Consider the following 21,215-nt stretch of genomic DNA (forward strand, 5'->3'; position numbering starts at 1 on the left):
TCTGGCTCTTGTAGTTCTTCAACACCGAGCTCCCGGTCTTTCACTAAACCCTCTGATTCACTGACTCCGAATCCCTTGAGCTCCTCCAAGGTTTGCAGTGGTATCCCCTCAAGCATCACCCACGCTTCCTTGCTGGGTCCCTAGCTTGGCACTCCAGATACTCCTCAAGCTTCACCCCTGCTAACCAGCGAGGTCCCTGGCTTGACTCACAAGGCTGCTCTGCAAGCGTCCCCTCCGCGGGTTGGGTCCCTGAAGTTTCCAGATTCTCCACCGTGCCTTTTCAGTGAGAGTGTGGATTCAGTACTTGCTTCAGTTACTCCCTGGTAAAGGTGGTTGGTCCCTTTGTGGCGGCAGCTTCCCTTCTACCTCCAACCACTGACAGGTTCTACGGCAGCAAAATCGTCACTTCAGGTTGGACTGCAAGCTGCAATCCCAACCCTCCACTGCTCTCTCACTTCTGGATAGGCCCTCACACAGCCTAAAAACCAGATGCCCCTGGGATAGGCCCAATCTCGGGCATACAACACACGTCCACCCAGACAGCTGTCCAGGTGGCACAGAACATTGATCACCTGACTCCACCCAAATATATAGGCTCTCCCAGCAGGCCAAGGGATTCAAGAAAACCCCTGCCCATTGACTGAGATACCCCCACATACCCATAACCTGACCTTGGGTTGCCCTTCTCATATCTATTACCACCAAGTAACCGGCCACCTAGTGGTAGAAGAGAAAAGTGCAACAAGGCCAAACTTATAGAGATCTATTGATTTCTCCCTCAATCAACCAGGATAACTACTCCTGGCAAGCAAATTTGTGAGAAGCAACCTTGCCTAAACTACAGGGTGCTACAGTATGATTTAGAAAAATATCCCAAACTTCTCTTAAAAATAAAAGAAATAGCTGACAGGTAGAATTTTTATAACAGAAGACTCTGTGGGTCTCTCCTGTCATAACTACTTTTCTCTCCCTGTCAGCATTTGTGTCCTCTGAGTCACACATGCACATATGCAGCTCTGCGTGCATTTACAGTATGGCTCTCTGCCAAAATTGCTTGACTGATTGGCCTACCAGCCAATCAAGTGGCCAAAGAGTCTGAACCCGAAAGAAAGACTGGGAGAATTTTAAAGCACCTGTGACTGACTGGAGCGCTGGCCCTGCAGTGCTGGAGGGGATCGCTTCCAAGGGAAATCTGCCATAGTGTGCTAATACGCTCTGCATTCCATCACATTATGACTATAAGCTTTTGGGACGCATTTTTTATTTCACCCATTTGTTCAGTTCAGTGTTTTCTTACCAGCTCAAGAATTGAGAAAAACGACCTGTTGATCTGGGCAGAAGTCCAGTGCTGTCCTGTGCACGCTTTCTTTCACCTATGTTATGAAGATGCAGGGAGGTGCTCTGTAATCAAAACGCACTCCATGTCCTAGATTGACAATTCTGCTTCTTCAAAGATACAGTATAGTGAGTGAACATTGTCCCCCAGGACAAGAGGTGTGTTACTAGTAGGATTAGGAGTGAAAATAAACCAGAAAAAAGACAACTAAAGTAGCCACTGCATCTAAGGACTGGTAAGGTGCAATATCTTTTGTTTAGGTGCATGTTAAAGTAGAACTATAGGTAAAACTTTTTTTTCCCTTTTGGATGAGTGAGGGAATCCCTAGTTGCCACCAGAACTAGTGTCCCCATTGGAAGATTCCTGTTCTGGTGACATTTTTCTGGTGGATTTTCTTTTACTTTCACTTTTAGTGATAACAGGAGCTCAGGCAGCAATAAAAAACCAACAGGTGTTCTAAAGTTTCACCTTTATTTTAAAGTGGTTGTAAAGGCTAAAGGTTTTCTACCTTCATGCATTGTATGCATGAAGTTGAAAAACCTTCTGTGTGCTGCTCCCCCCACAGTCTCTCCTAAGGCCTCATGCACACGGGGCATTTAAAAAAAAAAACGAGCTGCAAAGCCAGTACCAACGGCAGGAAAAAGGGGCTGCAAAAACACGCTTTTAGAAGCGTTTTGCATTGGCGTTAATGCACGTTTAGCAGCGTTTCTCTGCCCTCTTCTATTTTTTACTACCAAATCCAAATACTACAGCTTAAAAACGCTTGATGAGGCTTATTGCTGTATACAGCATTAATACACGTTTAGCCACGTCAGGTGTTTTTACAGCGTGGTGCTGGTGTCCCAGAATGCCCTGGCCCTGGGGTTTTTTTTTTTTTTTTTTTCTTTTTTTTTTTTTTTTCTTTACAACTTGAAAACGCCTATGTGTGCATGGACAGATAAAGGAGAGGCGTTTTGAAGCTGTAAAAAAAAAAAAAAATCTGACCCTGCTAAAAGTGGCAGTAAAAATGCCCTGTGTTTAGGAGGCCTAATACTCACCTGAGCTCCCTCTCAATCCAGAGGTGTGCAAGAGAGCTTTGGCTGTCTCTTTCTCCCCATTGGCTGAGACAGAAGCAGGAGCCATTGGCTCACAATGCTGTCAATCACAGCCAATGAGCCAATAAAGAGATAGCGGGGGGTGGGGCCGAGCCACAGCTCTATGTGTCTTATGAACACAGTGAGCGCACACCAGTGCCCCCATAGAAAAAGGCTTGCTATTGGGGGTGGTCAAGGGAGAGGAGCCAGGAGCATTGGTGGGGGACCCAAGAAAAAGAGGAGCAGGCAAGTATGAGATATTTGCTGTGTTTTTTTTTTTTTTTTTTTTTTTTAAAGCCAAACCCACCTTAACTGTTTGCTATTGCAAAGTGTTTCATATATACACCCTACACCTCTGCTACAAATAATCCACACGATATGTGTCGCCACTCACTGGACAATCGCATACCATTGGAAATCTGGAGTTGTACCCTTTTCACAAGTATTAGCGAGAATAGAAGATATCAGTATCATGGAGAATATTTTCTATGCCATCAATAATACCAAGAAAGCATTCAATCTTAAAGTGGTTATTACCCTGAAAAAAAAATAGATCCTGTTTCCTTTATAGCAGGTTAAACAGCACAGTGCAAAACCTGCCTGGTTCTGCCCTCCTCCCTGTAAACTGACCACTCTTTATCATGGCTGCTGAGCCCCGACACCATGGTCAGTTTACTTGCCTCTGTCATCCGCAGCTCTCCTCCCCTCTCCCCTCCCTGCCTGTCAGCTCGGGAGTCTGTGTCTCTGTCTCTCCCCCCCTGCTGCTGTTAGAAGTAATTAAAGCCCCTCTCTTTTTGTTTGTTAGAAACAATGCCTCTAAATACCTTTTTGTCATGTAGCTTCAGGCTGGTCATGTGACTCCCGGCCGCTCTAATACTCCGATCCAGGGCTACAGCGGGAGGAGCAGAGCGGCCAGCACAGCGGTCACGTGACCTCCCAGCTGACATCAGAGGGAGATCTTGGGTCCTCCTGCTGTAGCCCTGGATCGGAGTATTAGAGCGGCCGTGAGTCACGGGACCGGCCTAAAGCTACATGACAAAAAGGTATTTAATTGTTTGTTTGTTTCTACCAAACAATTACATAGTGCAAGATGGCAGCTTAAAATAGGGGAGCTGGCAATGAATCATGGTTTAGGGTTACAAACCCTTTAAATGGGATCCTTAGTTTATTTACAAGACATCAATTAATGCATAGATTTTAAACAGCTACCCCCATATGACTGTTCCCTAACGTATTTTTTGATTTTTATCTAAAGAACGAAAACCCCTAGTGGTGGACTTTTAAGGCACGTACAGAGTTTTTACTACTATTTTCTCATTTCGTGATCTGACATGGATGTATAACGTCCTCTAAAATAATCATACTATGAGCTTTTGGAGCCAAGAATTTGTCTGGCACACTTGTCTTCAAATTCTTGTTGTTTTTAACTACAATACCTGGAATGCTAACTCAGTAATTCATCATAAATACAATGGAAATGTCTCTTGCTAACACATCACCCTGAAGAAAAAGCTATGTGTACTCCGAAATGCGTTGGGTGCAAGAGTACTGTATAATACTCTATGTACAATGGTGAAAATAAAAAGCATTCCTTATGTTACATGTTTAAACTTTTTTTTATACATTATATCTAATAAACTTTTTTTTGTATATTAATACTTCTTTACTCTGTATGTGCCTTAAAAGTCCACTACTAGGGGTTTTCATTCTTTAGGTTCAAATACTGCATGTGGCACTCAAAAATGCATGAAATTGCCGTTCTATATAATTTTTCCTTTTTGATTTTTTTAGATTTTGTCTTTGCATTATTTAATTTCTTCTTTTTTTTTTATTATTATTCTTTTTTCCTTCTATAACATTTCAGTGTATCCATAACTGACTACTTCTCATATGTATGTTCCATTACTCTTGCTTCAAATATTTGTAAGAAAACTTGTTTTTCAATAAAAAAGGTTGTATTAAAAAAAAAAAAAAAAAAAAAGCCAAACCTTTTAATACCACTTTAAGAATTACTAAGCATTTATTAAGGATCGTGCTTGTTGAAAACACTTTATTTTCTTATTTCTAGGCAGAAGAAAAGTGCACTATCTGTTTGCAGATGGCAAGGAGATGGTGGAAGAGTATGACCACAAGACACAGGAGTTATTGGGTAAGGAAAGTACATAGCTGTACAGCATCAAGTCATACTAGTATAAATGATTCATTATTATTGACCACAGAGAGTCCAAAGTGCAGTTATTTACATTATTCTAGCACTGCAGAGAATAGGAGTGCTACCTAGAGAGTTGGGAGCTTTTGAGCGGGAATTGTCATGTTCCACCATATTCATCTAATGAGGAGGTCTCCAAACTTTTTAGTACAAGGGCCACACCTAATCATTTTACAAATATTCTCAGGCTGAAGAAAATCAGTTTTATAAAATAATAATAAAATTTAAATTAGACCCCTTTCACACTGAGCCGCCCGGGCGTTGGCGGTAAAGCGGCGCTATTTTTACCATCATTTTAGCGGCACTATTCGGCCGCTAGAGGGGTGGTTTTAACCCCCCACTAGCGGCCGAAAAGGGGTTTAATCCTCCCGCAAAACGCCGCTGCAGCGGCGGTATGGCAGCGCTACTCCATTGTTTTCAATGGGCAGGAGCGGTGGAGGAGTGGTGTATTTACTGCTCCTCCACTGCTGCAAAGAAGCTGCTGGCAGGACTTTTTGTGACGCCCTGCCAGCACAGCACCCCAGTGTGAAAGCACTCGGGCACGCAGGTCTAGAGGGTAGAAGTACCTTCCTGTAAATGCTGGGCCAAGCACATTATTTGTTGTTAGGACGCCAGCAGTGATCACAACTAATAATGGTACAATGACAGCGCAGCCGGGGTAACCCTGCGCTGAAGAACAGGATGGAGGTGGTATTGTGGATGTTTGGGAGAAAGACAGACCTATGTGAGAGGCCATTGATCCTGACTGCAAGCCAGAGAAAATCTTGCAGCAGGCCATAGTTTGGAGACCCCTGATCCAATGCATTACTAGAGGAAGTGACCTGCGGGTGGTTGAATATCCGCTTTTATGCAATTTCTTTCCCAAATATCTAAATGTTTTATTTGTTAATCTGTGAGTACTAATATAATTTCTTTCATGTTAACCAATTTGTAGTTTGTTTTACTGCTTCGATGAACATGTTCTAGTCGATTGTTTAAAGTTAGCATGTATGTTCTAAAGAAAAAATACATAAATAATAAATAAATTAAAAAAATAAAAGTTTTCACTGTGCTACTTAAAGTGGACCTTTCAGCTGAAATTCAACTTTTCTCTCCCTCCCACTTACAAAAACAGTGAATATATTAAAAGTTTGTAAAACGTAAATACCTTTTTTCTATTCATAGATTAGGGACCACCCACTTCCTGTTTCTTTGCCTAAGCAGAGGTAATATATGTATCAGCTGCCCACAGCCTTCCCTGATATTCACACATTCCAGGAGGTTGTGTCTCCCAAAGAGCCAAATATTGCAATATGCTGCACAGTTGTAACCTGAACAAAGGTGAGAAAAGCTTCCAATGGGATACCTATTGAACTGACAACTGTCTGAGGGGGAATTTAACCTCATCTCCTGCTTTGTCTACAAGACGGGAAGTGAAATAGTCTACCCCCCCCCCCCCCCCCCAAAAAAAAAAAAAAAAAATACTGTTTCTAAAAAAAAAACAAAAATAAAAACATGTTTTAGTTTTAAGAAGAATCTCTTACTTTGACAGTTCAGTGAAAAGCAGCAGATGGAGGTTTGTTTTCGCATAAGAGAACCTGTCGTTTTCTTGTGCGAAAAACCCTCTATCTGCTGCTCCCCCCCACCACTTTGTTGCCAGCGCAAACCCAGTTCATAGTTGTAAATATCAGCCTCATGGAAACAAATAAGCTAATTTAAATAAAAAAATAATCTGGTGCTGAAAATTGAAAAGTACTGCCTATAGCAGCCAGCTATATTCTGCATATTCATAACACAGACTTTATTTCCTCTCCCAAATGTCCTTATTGCTTGCTATAAACAAATGAGCTGCTTGCCATTTTCTCCTTCTAACCAGCTATGTTATGCAGAGAGAACAATGCTAGGTAAATGCTGCAATTGATCCTCTTTTTGGATAACAGTCCTATATTCGCTTTCTAATCTTCGTGTGCTTCCAGTAAGAAAATGGAGACAGAAATCAGCCCTGGGTGCGCATGGAGAATGGCAGACTGAAGTTGGGGAAACTCCACCGCCAGCGGTCGCAGTGCTACAAAATGATTTCTTAAAAGAAAACAGTTCCAATGTATGTATTTAGAAAAACAGCTAACCTATTTTGTAGTCTAACTCTTTTATATGTGTTTGTTTTATTGCAGTATTTCTCATACTGTTTCTCGGTTATTTAGAACTTACATTGTGTATTTTCCTATGTAGTTGCTATGGGCTTTATTTACTAAAGCTGGAGAGTGCAAAATCTGGCTTAATTCTGCATAGAATCATCAGCTTCCAGGTTTTATTGCCAAAGCTTAATTGAACAAGCTGAGGCTAGAAGCTGATTGGTTCCTATGCAGAAGTGAGCCTGATGTTGCACTCTCCATCTTTAGTAAATAAATCCCTATGTGACTTGGCAACGTGAAAACCATACCTTAAATACTGGCAGTTAAAGTGGAGTTCCACCCAAAAATGCAACTTGCGCTTTTCGGAATCCTCTCCCCCTCCGGTGTCACATTTGGCACCTTTCAGAGGGGAGGGGGGAGCAGATACCTGTATAATCCAGGTATTTGCTCCCACTTCCAGGCCTAGATAGCCGCAGTATCCGCAGATATCTATCCCATATCCAGCGCCTCCTCCGTCCGCCCGCTGTCTTCTAGGAGACACACAGGTCCCAAAAGACAGCAGGGACCAGTGGGATCGTGCATCCCGACTCGCGCATGCGCAATAGGGAACCAGGCTGTGAAGCCGCAAGGCTTCACTTTCTGATTCCCTTACCAAAGATGGTGGTGCCTCCACCCGAGAGCGGAGGGACAGATCGGCTTCGGGTGCCGACATCGCGGGCGCCCTGGAGAGGTAAATGTCCATATTTTAAAAGCCAGCAGCTTCAGTATTTGTAGCTGCTGACTTTTAAAAAAAAAAAAAAAAAAAAAAAAATTGGCGGGTCTCTACTTTTAAAAGTGAACCTGCCCACATTTAAAGTAATATTAAAGCTTGACTCTAAAAAAATAAATAACAAACCTGTTTGTAATTACCTGCTCTGTGCAGTGGTTTTGCACAGCGCAGCCACGATCCTCTTCTTTTCTGGTCCCTCACCCGCGCTCCTTGGTCCTCCCCCCTCAAGCAATGCCCCCTGAGAAAACCTCTTTCCCTGGGGGCACCGCTGCATGCTCCTTCCCAACCCGCTGTGCTATGAATCCAGAAGACACGTAGAGCTGCGGCTCGGCCTCCCGACGCTCTCTCCTCATTGCCTCACTGGCTGTGATTGATAGAGGGAGCCAATGGGCGCCCACTACTGTCTCAGTCAATGAGGAGAGGGAGTCCCAGAACAGCAGAGTCTCTCGTGCACATCGCTGGATGGAGAGGGGCTCAGGTGAGTATTAGGAAAGGCTGTGTGGGAAGCAGCACACAGGTTTTTTTTACTTTTATGCATAGAATGATTTGGGAAGCCTACACTATACTGTTCAATATGATTAATAATAGAAAATCTGCGTGTATGCATCCCATCAGAAGTGGACAATCTTCAGTTTACAAAAAAAGCTGAAACGGATGGCTGAAATGTGACTTTTATTTCAGTCCTGACTTTTGAGAAAAGCAATGAGCCAGTCATATAGGCAGGACATTTGATTTTTGGAGGTATGCTGTACACCACTGTAAGGAATGCTCCCAGTACTGTAAAAATGCTTTCGGTTTACCATATTGCAAGGAAGTCACATTAGCATTTTTGACAGTTTTTAAAAAAAATGTCGGTAGATCCAAACTGAAGGGTAAAGCCAAACTTGTGTAACCAATATATATGGTATATCAGTTTATTCATAAAAGTTTTTAACTGTCATTGTTGGTATGTTGAGTTAAAAGCTACATCCTTCCTTCCTTTTTTTTTTTTTTAATACACCTCATGGTCTATTTTATGTACATGCAAATATAATTTATCATGTAAATATCTATCTATTTAATGTGTGTCTTGCTTTTTTCCCAGCCTGTGTTTATGAGGAAGGACACCAAAACAAGCTTTCAGTGGAGAATCCGCAATCTGCCTTACAGTAAAGATGTATATAGTGTGACGGTAGACAAGACTGAGCGTTCCTGTATTGTACGGACAACCAACAAGAAGTAAGCTGATATACTGCTCATAGCCTGATGTATCAGTGTTCGTTTTTTCCCCACAGCCAGACTTTTGTGACTGATTTAAATCTGATTAGTGTTCATAGCACTGACACTCTGATACACGAGGCACTACATCACTCTTTACTGCATGTCAGTGTGATCTGCCTTTTCAAAGGAGTCGGAACTGTACTGGATAATTAGAAGTCTTCATGAGTCAATGGTTAGGTGACTTATGCTTAAAATATTGAAGGCTGTACTATTGATTTTTCCTGGAAATGTACCAATCTCTTTATTCTGCGAGTCAGTTGTCACACACCTGCCTCTTCTTTGGGTACTGTAAATAAAAGAAAGGTCTGGTGTCACCAGTAACACACCTCCATCCCTAATGATACAATAGAAACATGGATGTCGCCCTTGGGACTTTAAATGAGGTGTGCACAATTGGCCGATAAAATTGACAAATGTAAATATAGTAAAATATTTATTATAGAAATAGTCACACATGAAAAAGTAGCATAAACAAAGGCAAAGCTGATACAATATTGCACAAAGTCATAGATCGCATTGCATTTAAAGTACATGAGTATACATGAAAACTATAACGCCCGACGTGTTTCACGAGATGTGGCTCCCTCTTCCGGGGTGGATGCATGTGGGATATATCTGGCAATGAATGATCAAAAAGTAATGTAACACATGAATAAATGATGGACAAACGGTAAGAGGGGCCTCACAGAAAAAAGACCCCATACTCCCCAATCAGCAAAGCCTAGGTGCCTGTGGCTATGTTCTGCAAGGATGGCAGCAATATACAGTGGGGACGGAAAGTATTCAGACCCCCTTAAATTTTTCACTCTTTGTTATATTGCAGCCATTTGCTAAAATCATTTAAGTTCATTTTTTTCCCCTCATTAATGAACACACAGTACCCCATATTGACAGAAAAACACAGAATTGTTGACATTTTTGCAGATTTTATTAAAAAAGAAAAACTGAAATATCACATGGTCCTAGGTATTCAGACCCTTTGCTGTGACACTCATATATTTAACTCAGGTGCTGTCCATTTCTTCTGATCATCCTTGAGATGGTTCTACACCTTCATTTGAGTCCAGCTGTGTTTGATTATACTGATTGGACTTGATTAGGAAAGCCACACACCTGTCTATATAAGACCTTACAGCTCACAGTGCATGTTAGAGCAAATGAGAATCATGAGGTCAAAGAAACTGCCTGAAGAGCTCAGAGACAGAATTGTGACAAGGCACAGATCTGGCCAAGGTTACAAAAAAATTTCTGCTGCACTTAGGATTCCTAAGAGCACAGTGGCCTCCATAATCCTTAAATGGAAGACGTTTGGGATGACCAGAACCCTTCCTAGAGCTGGTCGTCCGGCCAAACTGAGCTATCGGGGGAGAAGAGCCTTGGTGAGAGAGGTAAATAAGAACCCAAAGATCACTATTGTTGAGCTCCAGAGATGCAGTCAGGAGATGGGAGAAAGTTGTAGAAAGTCAATAAATGGTAAAAATGGTCAGTTGCGCTTGCATTATCCTCATATTCCCATAAAAAATAAATAAAGGGTATAACTATGCTTCTAATAGTAACACTAAATTTCCATAAGGATGGTAAAAATAAGAATGGTAAAATAAAGGTAAAATTCCACTTCTAATAATAGCAGTGAATATTCATTAATAAATTAAATTCAGCTGAACTAATCCCACAAAAATGTGCTCATAAAAAAACGCACAGTGATAAATCTTGCTGTGTATGTGCTTTAACACAGTTATAAGCTTCCTACAATAAATATGTTAAGTGAGCTCTAATTAAGTAAAACAAATGAAGTCAGATTATATCTGCTGTGCTCCAAAAGTATAAATCCAAATGTGCAGAAATTTATATATACAAAAAAATCCTCCTTTTCCTACAAATCCTCCATGTTAAAGCGGGGGTCCACCTATCTATCGTTTTTTTTTTTTTTTTTGGAGTTCATTCACAAACTTTTCTTCTCATGATTATCTACTCGCATGTTCTGTGTAATAAGTCCGCCTGTGTCTGATTTCGTTGTAAAGAATAACTTATAAAATTCACTGAAGGCGGTTTCCATCTTCATTGTGGGCATTTGAAGCCCACAAGCATGTATTTCCTGGATGCGGTGAATGCTTCCAGCATTCACCGAGATGTTGTGATGACGCTGTTGCACAATGCATGCTGGGAAGCCTGAGACTAGCTCCCAGGGAACTTTGGGAGGTCTGGGAGAGGCTAGAAACACGCCTACTCCCATGGGAGGAAAACCAGGAAGTGCTAAGAAGATTAGAAAAACAAAGGTAATTACGGCGATTTAAATTTTTTTACACAACATGTCAGCATCTAGGCAAGGAAGAGAATGCATAGAGATAATGTTCAAAATTTGGGTGGAACCCCGCTTTAAGTGTAGATAATTCATCAAGTGTTATATAATTAAACCAAAACATTGTCAATTAGCTCGTGACAATGTAAAACAAAAGTCAAAATAATAGTGCAGAAAGGATAAAATGTTACTTTTTACTCCTTGCGCCGCTTCTTCAGTGTTAACCACTGCTCCTCTCAGATTCCGGACATATGGGGAGAAAAAATTAACAATCCATTGCGCAGAGATTAATGATTCATTAGGTACTATAATTTAAGATAGGGTTGTTTCACTCACAGACTCGTTCTTGATGGGATCGCTTTTTATATTGATCAGACTGCCAACAAGAGCTCAGCGGCACAGCTCTACCTTCACCGCCGCCAACTCACACACTGCAGATGCTGGACGCCACAGGCTCCTCCAAAAAGCCAACCATCACTGCAGTCCTCCACCAGTCAGGGCTTTATGGCAGAGTGGCCCGATGGAAGCCTCTCCTCAGTGCAAGACACATGAAAGCCTGCATGGAGTTTGCTAAACAAAACCCTGAAGGACTCCCAGATGGTGAGAAATAAGATTCTTGGTCTGATGAGACCAAGATAGGACTTTTTGGCCTTAATTCTAAGCTGTATGTGTGGGGAAAACCAGGCACTGCTCATCACCTGTCCAATACAGTCCCAACAGTGAAGCATGGTGGTGGCAGCATCATGTTGTGGGGGTGTTTTTTAGCTGCAGGGACAGGACGACTGGTTGCAATCGAGGGAAAGATGAATGTGGCCAAGTACAGGGATATCCTGGACGAAAATCTTCTCTAGAGTGCTCAGGACCTCAGACTGGGCCGAAGGTTTACCTTCCAACAAGACAATGACAGCTAAAATAACGAAGGAATGGCTTCACAACAACTCCGTGACTGTTCTTGAATGACCCAGCCAGAGCCCTGACTTAAACCCAATTGAGCATCTCTGGAGAGACCTAAAAATGGCTGTCCACCAACGTTTACCATCCAACCTGACAGAACTGGAGAGGATCCGCAAGGAGGAATGGCAGAGGATCCCCAAATCCAGGTTGAAAAACTTGTTGCATCTTTCCCAAAAGACTCATGGTTGTATTAGATCAAAAGGGTCCTTCTACTAAATACTGAGCAAAGGGTCTGAATACTTAGGACCATGTGATATTTCAGTTTTTCTTTTTTAATAAATCTGAAAAAATGTCAACAATTCTGTGTTTTTCTGTCAATATGGGGTGCTGTGTGTGCATTGATGAGGAAAAAAAAAATGAACTTAAATGATTTTAGCAAATGGCTGCAATATAACAAACAGTGAAAAATTTAAGAGGGTCTGAATACTTTCCATCCCCACTGTATACTTGGGAAGGGAGCTGAGGAAGCGGTGCCAACCAAGGAAGGGGGACATGGCATGGGTAGTGGCCAAAAGGCGAAGCGACGTAACATAACGTCGTTACGGCGAGCCGTGCCATTCTGCCGCAGGAAAACTGCAGCGGCTAAAGTCCCAAGGATGCCATCCATGTACTGAGCACTATTTTACTTTCAAAATCTTGTAAACCGACTTTTTTTTTTTTTTTTTTTTTTTTTGTGTGTGTAAAACTGTAAAAAGACACAGGAGGGCGGAAACGCCTAGTGCATTATTACCAACACCATGTTTATTAATAAAAATGCCAAAAACATACTCGCAAACATGAGAAGGTACAAGCTTGTCAAATCACATCTCTTGCATAGGTGATTTCCAAAAAAGCTGCGGTTGGAAAGCTGGCACGTTTTCAGAGCTCTGAGGAAGGGGGCTTGTCCCCAAAAATGCCTCCAGTTTTCCAACCGCAGTGTTTTTGGAAATCGCCTTTGCTGGAGTTGTGATATGACAAGCTAGTATCTTCTCATGTTTGTGAGTATGGTTTTGGTATTTTATTTAATTAACATGGTGCTGCTGATTATGCACGAGGCATTTGTGCCCTCCCGTGTCTTTTTGCAATGTTTGTCAAGTTTCCCTGCTAGAGTAGATCAGCATCGCTCTGGGCAGTACGCGTGCATCATTGGTTGTGGGAGACCGGCTTTGTTGTTGTTCTTCTTCTTCTTCTTTGTATATTCGTAATGTTGAATGTAGAGCAAATTTGGTGAGTCAGCTAGCCATACATGGATCTAAATATGTCTGGTTCAGCAGGGACCAGCCGAATTTCAGTTCATGTGTGGCAAATGCAGTTGAACAGAAGTCGATCTACTGATCGACTTCTGTTCAACTACCCTGTCATATAAAACCCCCTCGATCAGCGCTGCAGAGGGCTAAATAAAGTGGGCTGATTAAAGCTGGCCATATATGGGTCATACCCTGCTGAACTGGCCGAATTCCGATCCATGTATGGCTGGCTTAAGTCCAATCAGAGTTACCGGCTCTCAGAAATGTGACTCTCTCAGTATCCTTAGTAGTTTTAATGTCATAGTTGCAAGATTTAAAAAAAAGTTTTATGTTGCAGATCTAATTGCACCCAATGAAAGGGGTCCAGGGCATGTGGTGGATAGGCATTGGAGAGATTTTATTATGCTCAGCAGACATACTTCTAAATGCATTTCTAAATACAGTTATTACATTATTTCAATATGTTGGCAAAGGAGAACAGCCAATAGCAGCTACCAACACCTCCTCAATACCCAGAAGTCTTTTCCCTGGTCCTCTGCACAGCATACACGCTGCTACCCTGCAGCTCTGCTACTCGGCATGGATTAGATCCAGGACTGGACTCCACCTCTGTCAGCCTATTTTACGCTGACACCACCTGGCTTCTCTCTTTAGCAATCCCGTTACGACATTAGTCCATGGACGTTATTTCTGTCACCCCCATCACCTAGTAAAAGAACTCTTTCAGTACTTCCTATTACTGGGTCTGGGACTTGGGCTTTGCTGTCTTCATTTCTAGTAGACTATGAGCTGGTTTTTGACCATTTCTACCTCTCATCTTCAGCAGGCATATCCTCCCTTCTGAGCTTCCCATTGTCTCTGTAACCCCCTTGTTTATCTCCCTCTGTAGTAGAGCTGGAAATTTAGTCTGCAGTGCTTGCTCAAAGGTGGCACTACAAGTCCCAGACAACTGTTCTGTGGCAAGCAAGAACAGCAGCTCCAAAGTCTACTCGGTCAGAGCAAAGAAATGGGTAATGGGTACCATAACCCTACTCTGTAACAAGAGACTGCACCTCAGCAGCCTTCAGAACAGTATAGATGACCACTAACACCAGAAAAGCACTGTCATCAGATTCAACAATCACTGTGCACCTTCACCCAACTTCTTCATCTGTCAATGTCTAAGTTGCCTACATGTCAAACCCATGTCTTTACAAAGTACCCTGGCATGTCCAGAGGGTCCATTTTGGTGAATTCTGGTTGTCATCGGAAGGCATACAGAATAGGATCTGCGCCTAGCAGATACACAAACAAAAGTCATTAAAATCCTACAAGGCTATATAAAGCACCTGAACTTAATAAGCAAATATGGGGGTTTGGTCACACCATATGGCCATTCAGTGCTTAAGCCCACTACTGTGTCAAAGTACCCCATTTTCAGTGGGTCCTACACTAATCATAGAATGAAAGATCCCACTTCTTAACCATGGGAGAAATACACTCCTCTTAATGGGAAAACTTAAAGGACTCCTCCTATAACTCAGGTGGACACTGATTAGAAGTACTGGTGGGGGATGATGGGGTGCTCCATCCCAAGGGGTCTGGTTAGGACCCATATAACAGTCCACCTGAGTTATAGGAGGAGTCCTTTTTAGTTCTCCCATAAAAAGGAGTGTATTTCTCCCATGATTGAGAAGTGGGATCTTTCATTCTATGATTTAGTGTAGGACCCACTGAAAATGGGGTACTTTGACGCAGGAGTTGGTCCTGGATCTACAGGTCCTCCAGGGACTTGGAGGAATCCCTTTTCAGTCCTTTAGTGCACTACCAGAATGTGCTGCATAGGTGGCTTACCACATCCATGTAAGTATCTGCAGTGGCCTGAATTTCTTCCTGTATGCTTTTGGTGTCAAGTTATACTTTATTATCATAGTGTCCTTTATGGGCATAATTGTAACATAGTTGTCTTCTTTTTTGGATGGCATTTGCCTTTCAGCCCTGGCATTGGATGAGCCCACTGCTTCTGTATCAGGTGGTACTGATGACACATTTTCTCAAATGATAGCAAATAGGTGTCACTATTCACTGTCCTTCTCCTTGACTGGAAATGTGACTGCATGGCTCACAGCCAAAGGTCACTTCCCTGTGCTCAGGAAAGCTGAGGGACTGACACTGTTGCTGCAGCTTAGCCTTCTCCAGTTAATGCTGATGGGAAGCTTCTCTCTCTGGCAGGTGAGTTGCACTCTCACTACAGCCTGATACTGTACAGCCTCTTCCTTGGCCTGATGCTCAAAAAACTGCAGGCCTGTTCTATCATCCAAAGCCTTTATCCATTGCAGTGCTTCCTGCAGCTGATGATGATCAATGTTAGGTACAGTCTAATTCTGGCATGCTCAGGATGTGGACAGAGAGGTTGAGCTTGCTGGTATATCAGGTTCAGTCCTTGTACCCTCATCTGGCTGGGCAATACCTCAGGTTCCCCCAACTTTGTACACCTGGGAGGTTTGGGTGTTCCCACCCACCTTTGCACATTCCAGCCACTGCTTTTCCATTCTTCATCATATAAAGTAAATGTGAATTAAATGGGAAATGTGGGAGCCCATCATTATGGTCACAGCAAGTCTGTAGATCCAAGAACTCTGGGGAAGATATCTCACCAATAGTCAGTCCCACAAGGATGAGCAGAACTTTTCAAATGTTTTAAAGTGGATGTAAACCCAATGTCATCCTTTCTAAACTACTGCCATAGGGGTTATCTATAAGGATATACATGCCTCCTGCATGTATCTTTACCTGTCAAATGTCTCCCCTCTGTCTGTTATTAGACCCGAAAAACTGCAGATTCTGTGGGTGGGTCTGTTGTCTGGAGCTCGGTGGGTGGAGTCGTGATGTCAGTAGACTCCCCGCCCACCTCTACACTCCCCTTGTCAATATGCATTTTCTCTGTGTATTTCTAACACTGAACTTCTGCTATGATCTCTAACATCCAGTGAAAAGACAGGAAAGTAACCACATGACTTCAGCATGCCATCATGGTGAGGTGTGGAACAGCCAATCCTTGCAGAGCTGCTGAAGAAAGGCGTGGGGGAGGGAATTAAAAAATAATGCATGTCTTAGGCTAGTGCACGAGATATGTAAATCGCCTGTCACTCACAGCAAGGGGGAGGATTTTTTTCTCAGTTTGTCAAGATTTATCTCATTGAACAATAAAGGAGGATTGCTCAGAGATGTGTTAACTCTGTGTGGCAAGACTGGGCTCAAATGATAGGAAATCTTATACTCTACAGTATGATATAAAAAAAAAAAAAAATTTGGGTTTACATTCAATTTAACTCCTTCATTATAATATTGAAATATATGCATTTTAGGAGAACTGCCCCTTGGATCTTGGATTTGTATAAAATACAGTGCTGCAAAATACACCATGCCTCAGCTGTACTTTAAGATGCTGGACACTCCAAACAGTGGACGTCGTTGTGACAAAACACATAGGGCAGACCACCAGTGTCAGTGCGTTACGTCTGGTTCTGGTCTGAGGAGCGCATTGGCGTCCCAGACTTCCTGATTTTAAACACTTAACCCTTTCTGACACAATGCAAGTGCATTTCTGCATATTGTAATAAACGGTATTTTACAGAATTACACTACGGGGCCCATGTACTGTTATTGTTTCTGCATGTGAGGAAAACTGGAGAGACAGGAACCCGTTGGAGTAATCGAGGAAGTCCTGTACTTGAATAATGTGTACAGCCACATAGTGCTGTGAATGTTGGTTTACCCCTAGTAAGTGGAGAATTTTTGGTGAGTGAGTTGAAGAAGGGGGAGCACCTGCGAAAAACCACCAACACATCATTGGATTTGAGAATCCAATTACTATTGAAATACAGACTTATTTTTTTTCAGCATGTCACTTTATTGACACTTATACTGCATCATAGCACGTCACTTTTTTTCACGGATGTTAAGGAAATATTGCAAGCACAGCGCAGTCCCTTTATTGCACATTATGTGTCTGCTATGGTGCTAGTTTAATGTTTACAATGTTCAGTATTTAGATTGAAGGAATCAATACCACACATTTACCATAGGGTTGTTTACATACTATCTATAATAATTTTTCTCATTGCTAGTTTGCACATCATCACGTTTGTCTTTAGCACATTAAGTTGAGGTGCACTGCATTTAAAGGAATACACACCACCAAAAACGAAGCAGCGCCATACCCAATTCCTTCACACTATTCATTGCCGACTACCACCTCGAGGGTAGTTTTATTGGGGGCAGCAGCTTAAAGAGGAAGTACACTTCCATCTTTAAGTTTTTTTTACCTATAGGTAGTGTAAATATCTCCTAAACATGCACCGTTTAGGAGATATTTACTGTCCTAGCAGCCAGTTACGTCACTTGCACATGCGCTCTGAAGCAACAGCCGCCTGTGCTCTTTCTTCAGAGCAGTGTGCCGTGACTGGCGGCTCCTGCGCGCATGCACGGGAGTGACGTCATTGCGGCTCTGGCCAGTCACAGAGCTGGAGCCGCGAACCCGGAAGGAAAACCGGGTATAGATGGACGCGCTTTTCCACTATTGGTCTGGGGTTTGTGGTGTTTGTACTTGCTTTGAGCAACTGATGTTTATGGTCAACTTTATTCATAGCAACCAGATGACAACTTGAATGGGGCTTCTCTGTCTTCTATTGTAAAAACACAACACTGCTTATTTCCCAGTGATATTATCTAAAACCTGTGCAGTGGGAAGCTTCCACTGTTAACTCGCTTTGTTACCCCAACATTTCATATTCCTGATATGAAACTGCTGTATCATGTACTTGTATGAGAAGGTCTCCTGTTCTCTATGTATTGCTTCCTTTTATGTGAAATCCCTGGTGTTCCTGCCAGTCCCTCTGCTTTTCTATTAAAAACTGACCACACTAAGCAGGAGAACACACCGCTATCCGCTAGCTGCTCTCCTCCAGTGATCAGTCGTGACACGCCCCCACTGCACAGCCAATCACTTGGAAGCTGTGTGCTGCTGCTTCTCACCAACAGTTTTTGGCTGATTTTCGACCCGTGTGTACCTAGTTGTAGACAATGTTGTCTGCATGTTCGAATAATCCAGTGGTTTCAGTAATTTGTGTCACCAAGCTGGAACAAATAGGAGTTCTGACTTCACCTGATGAGACAAACAACTAGCATTTTCATTTAAGAGGTCATCAGTGAGAGCCTATCTTCTGTTTTTGTCTAGAAGTACTGAGAAAAGGACTGACTGTGACACCGGTAACATCAACTGTCTGCCGTGCTGGCCAAAACATAGTAATAAGATAAACTGCAATGAAAAAGTTAATTGTTTGCAAATCTATTGTACAAAAATAATATAACCACTTTTAACTGGTAAAAGAATGAAAGGTCCTGTTATACATTTTCCTGTCTTGCATGCATTGCAGACATTCAGATTTATCTTTTCATTGTTATCATCTAACAAATGTTTATCTAAAGTAATTTTCAGCAAGGTTGTGTATTCTGCAGCCAAGACCAAGAGAGGGCGCTGTTGGCGAGGATCCCACATAACCAGCATTGAACTGTCTCATTATTGCAGTTCATGAATTCTGACTAGATAAGTCACATTAACACATTGTCATTCCACAGACATCCTGATAAACACATACAACACCAGCAGAGACTTCTTCTATGTTAATTCGGGTTATTACACTGGGGAGATATAAGATTTACTTGGGAGAGAGGGAAAAAATAGCTGTGTGACTTTTACTACAGAAAGTACATGCAGACAAATTCGTTTTGTAGAGCTTATAAGTATAGAGAGATTTTCCTGAATGGATAGATTTGGATCACAAACGGACATTCACGGCATTCCATCATTTACATGGCACTAGGAGCCTGCCATTAGTCTGGCTTAGTAAAAAGTATGTGGGATAGTTATAAAACCAGCGCAGACTAAAAAGTGGGCATCTAATGTACATTTTCTTTTTAATGTACACATTACTTTGTATGGCACACATTCTACTGTTTATTAAGGGAGATAATTAGAAATCTGAATTTTTAGTATAGACCAAACATTCCCAACTCCAGAGGTTGCTAGGGGTTCATTGAGCTGTGGCTAACATTCCCAACTAGGATTCCTCCAGAGGTTGCTAGAGGTTCCTTGAGCTGTGGCTGACCTTCCCAACTAGGGTTCCTCCAGAGGTTGCTAGGGGTTTCTTGAGCTGTGGCTGACCTTCCCATCTAGAGTTCCTCCAGAGGTTGCTAGGGGTTCCTTGAGCTGTGGCTGACCTTCCCAACTAGGGTTCCTCCAGAGGTTGCTAGGGGTTCCTTGAGCTGTGGCTGACCTTCCCAACTAGGGTTCCTCCAGAGGTTGCTAGGGGTTCCTTGAGCTGTGGCTGACCTTCCCAACTAGGGTTCCTCCAGAGGTTGCTAGGGGTTCCTTGAGCTGTGGCTGACATTCCCAACTAGGGTTCCTCCAGAGGTTGCTAGGGGTTCCTTGAGCTGTGGCTGACTGACCTTCCAGCTGATGGTGCCTGCATAGTCCCAGGGCCAGTCCCATAGGACCTTTTACCCAGTGAGCCCCGATTTTTAAGTTCTTTTAGCAGGGATTTCCTGAGAATTGAAAATTATTTTATGTTCCTCTGGGGTAAAAAGGCTGAGAAGGGCTGGTATAGACTGCACTAGTTTTGCTAAATTCTCAGTTTTTTTTTTTTTTCAAACCAATGAGGTTTGTTATTATTTACAGTGACCATTCATTTTAACCACTTGAGGAACAGGCATTTTTCTGACACTTTTCTTTTACCTTTCTTGGAACCTCCAAACATTAGATGTTTTTTAAAGCAGAGGCCATAGAGAATAAAATGGTGGGTGTTGCAATTTTTTTATGTCGCACAGTACTTGCGCAGTGTTTTTTTAATTGCAATTTATTTTTTATTTTTTTTTTTGACAAAATACACTTTAATAGATATCAATGTACAAAAACACAATATAATATCCAATTGTTTGGTAAAATATAAAAGATGATGTTACGCCAAGTAAATAGATACCAAAAATGTCGCACTTTAAACTTGCACATCCCTGTGGAACGGCAACAATTTACGTAAAATTAATTCTCCATAGGCGATGCTTTTAAAACACATGTGTGATAACTGATTACATGCGACAGGGGGATGGGGCGCTTTAAAACTTTTTTTTTTTTACACTGTACCTTTTTACATTTTTTTTTTAAAATCATTTTTATTGCTATCACAAGGAATATAAACATCTCTTGTGATAGCAGAAGGCAGTGACAGGCCCTCTTACTCTTAACTGAGACATCTGGGGTTTATTAGACCCCAGATGTCTCTTCTTCCCCTTTAAAAGCTGCAGATCATACCAAGATCAGTTTTGATATGATTTCTTGAAACAAGGAATTCCACAAAACCAGAGAAAAACAGAAGTGATGAAATACTTGTCATTTCTGGTTTCTTAGATCATAGTGATGATCGGGGCAGTTCAGGTCCCCGATCAGCTCTATGGTCAGCCAGCTGCAATCCCGGGTTCCCCAGTGGGACAGTAGGGTCCGGGAAGGCTATGATAGAGGACGGGAACCCTCTCTTGTTGCTAGTAAAAGCAATCCCAGAGGCTATTTAGCCACTAGGATTGCTTTTACACAAAAGTGCGCCAACGGCTCTAATAAAAGATACCAGTCAGGAATACCAGCGGCAATCAGTTAAAAGGAATATTGTCTCAAAGAAATTTCCCCAATTCTAGTTGGTAAAGTCAGCAGAAAAACCAAATGATGGTGTAATACTACCTCAATGGAACAGGGGATACCACCTGTTGAGGAGTAAAGTCAGCCATAGATAGGGCAATTTTCTTTGTTTGCTGGAAAGAAAATCGCTCGATTTCCCCACTCAAAACAGTCTATATTGATTGGGGAATCCCTCCCGCAGAGCCATTGAGTTCTCCCGGCGGGGGGAGCTGTCCTCCTCCAGGAGAACACAGTGATTACTGCTTGCGGCTA

General features: G+C 42.3%; 1 protein-coding gene across 1 annotated transcript in view; it reads left to right on the forward strand.

The window, feature by feature from the left end:
- The window catches only part of DPCD (deleted in primary ciliary dyskinesia homolog (mouse)), a 33,895-nt gene that overhangs the window by 2,926 nt on the left and 9,754 nt on the right, over nt 1-21,215 (forward strand). The window contains exons 2-4 of the mRNA XM_073596183.1: nt 4,478-4,558; nt 6,574-6,698; nt 8,583-8,716. Of these exons, the coding sequence (XP_073452284.1) occupies nt 4,478-4,558; nt 6,574-6,698; nt 8,583-8,716 (340 nt within the window). The remainder of the gene's footprint in view (nt 1-4,477; nt 4,559-6,573; nt 6,699-8,582; nt 8,717-21,215) is intronic.

Source organism: Aquarana catesbeiana, linkage group LG08, assembly GCF_042186555.1.
Source record: "Aquarana catesbeiana isolate 2022-GZ linkage group LG08, ASM4218655v1, whole genome shotgun sequence".
Lineage (NCBI taxonomy): Eukaryota > Metazoa > Chordata > Amphibia > Anura > Ranidae > Aquarana > Aquarana catesbeiana.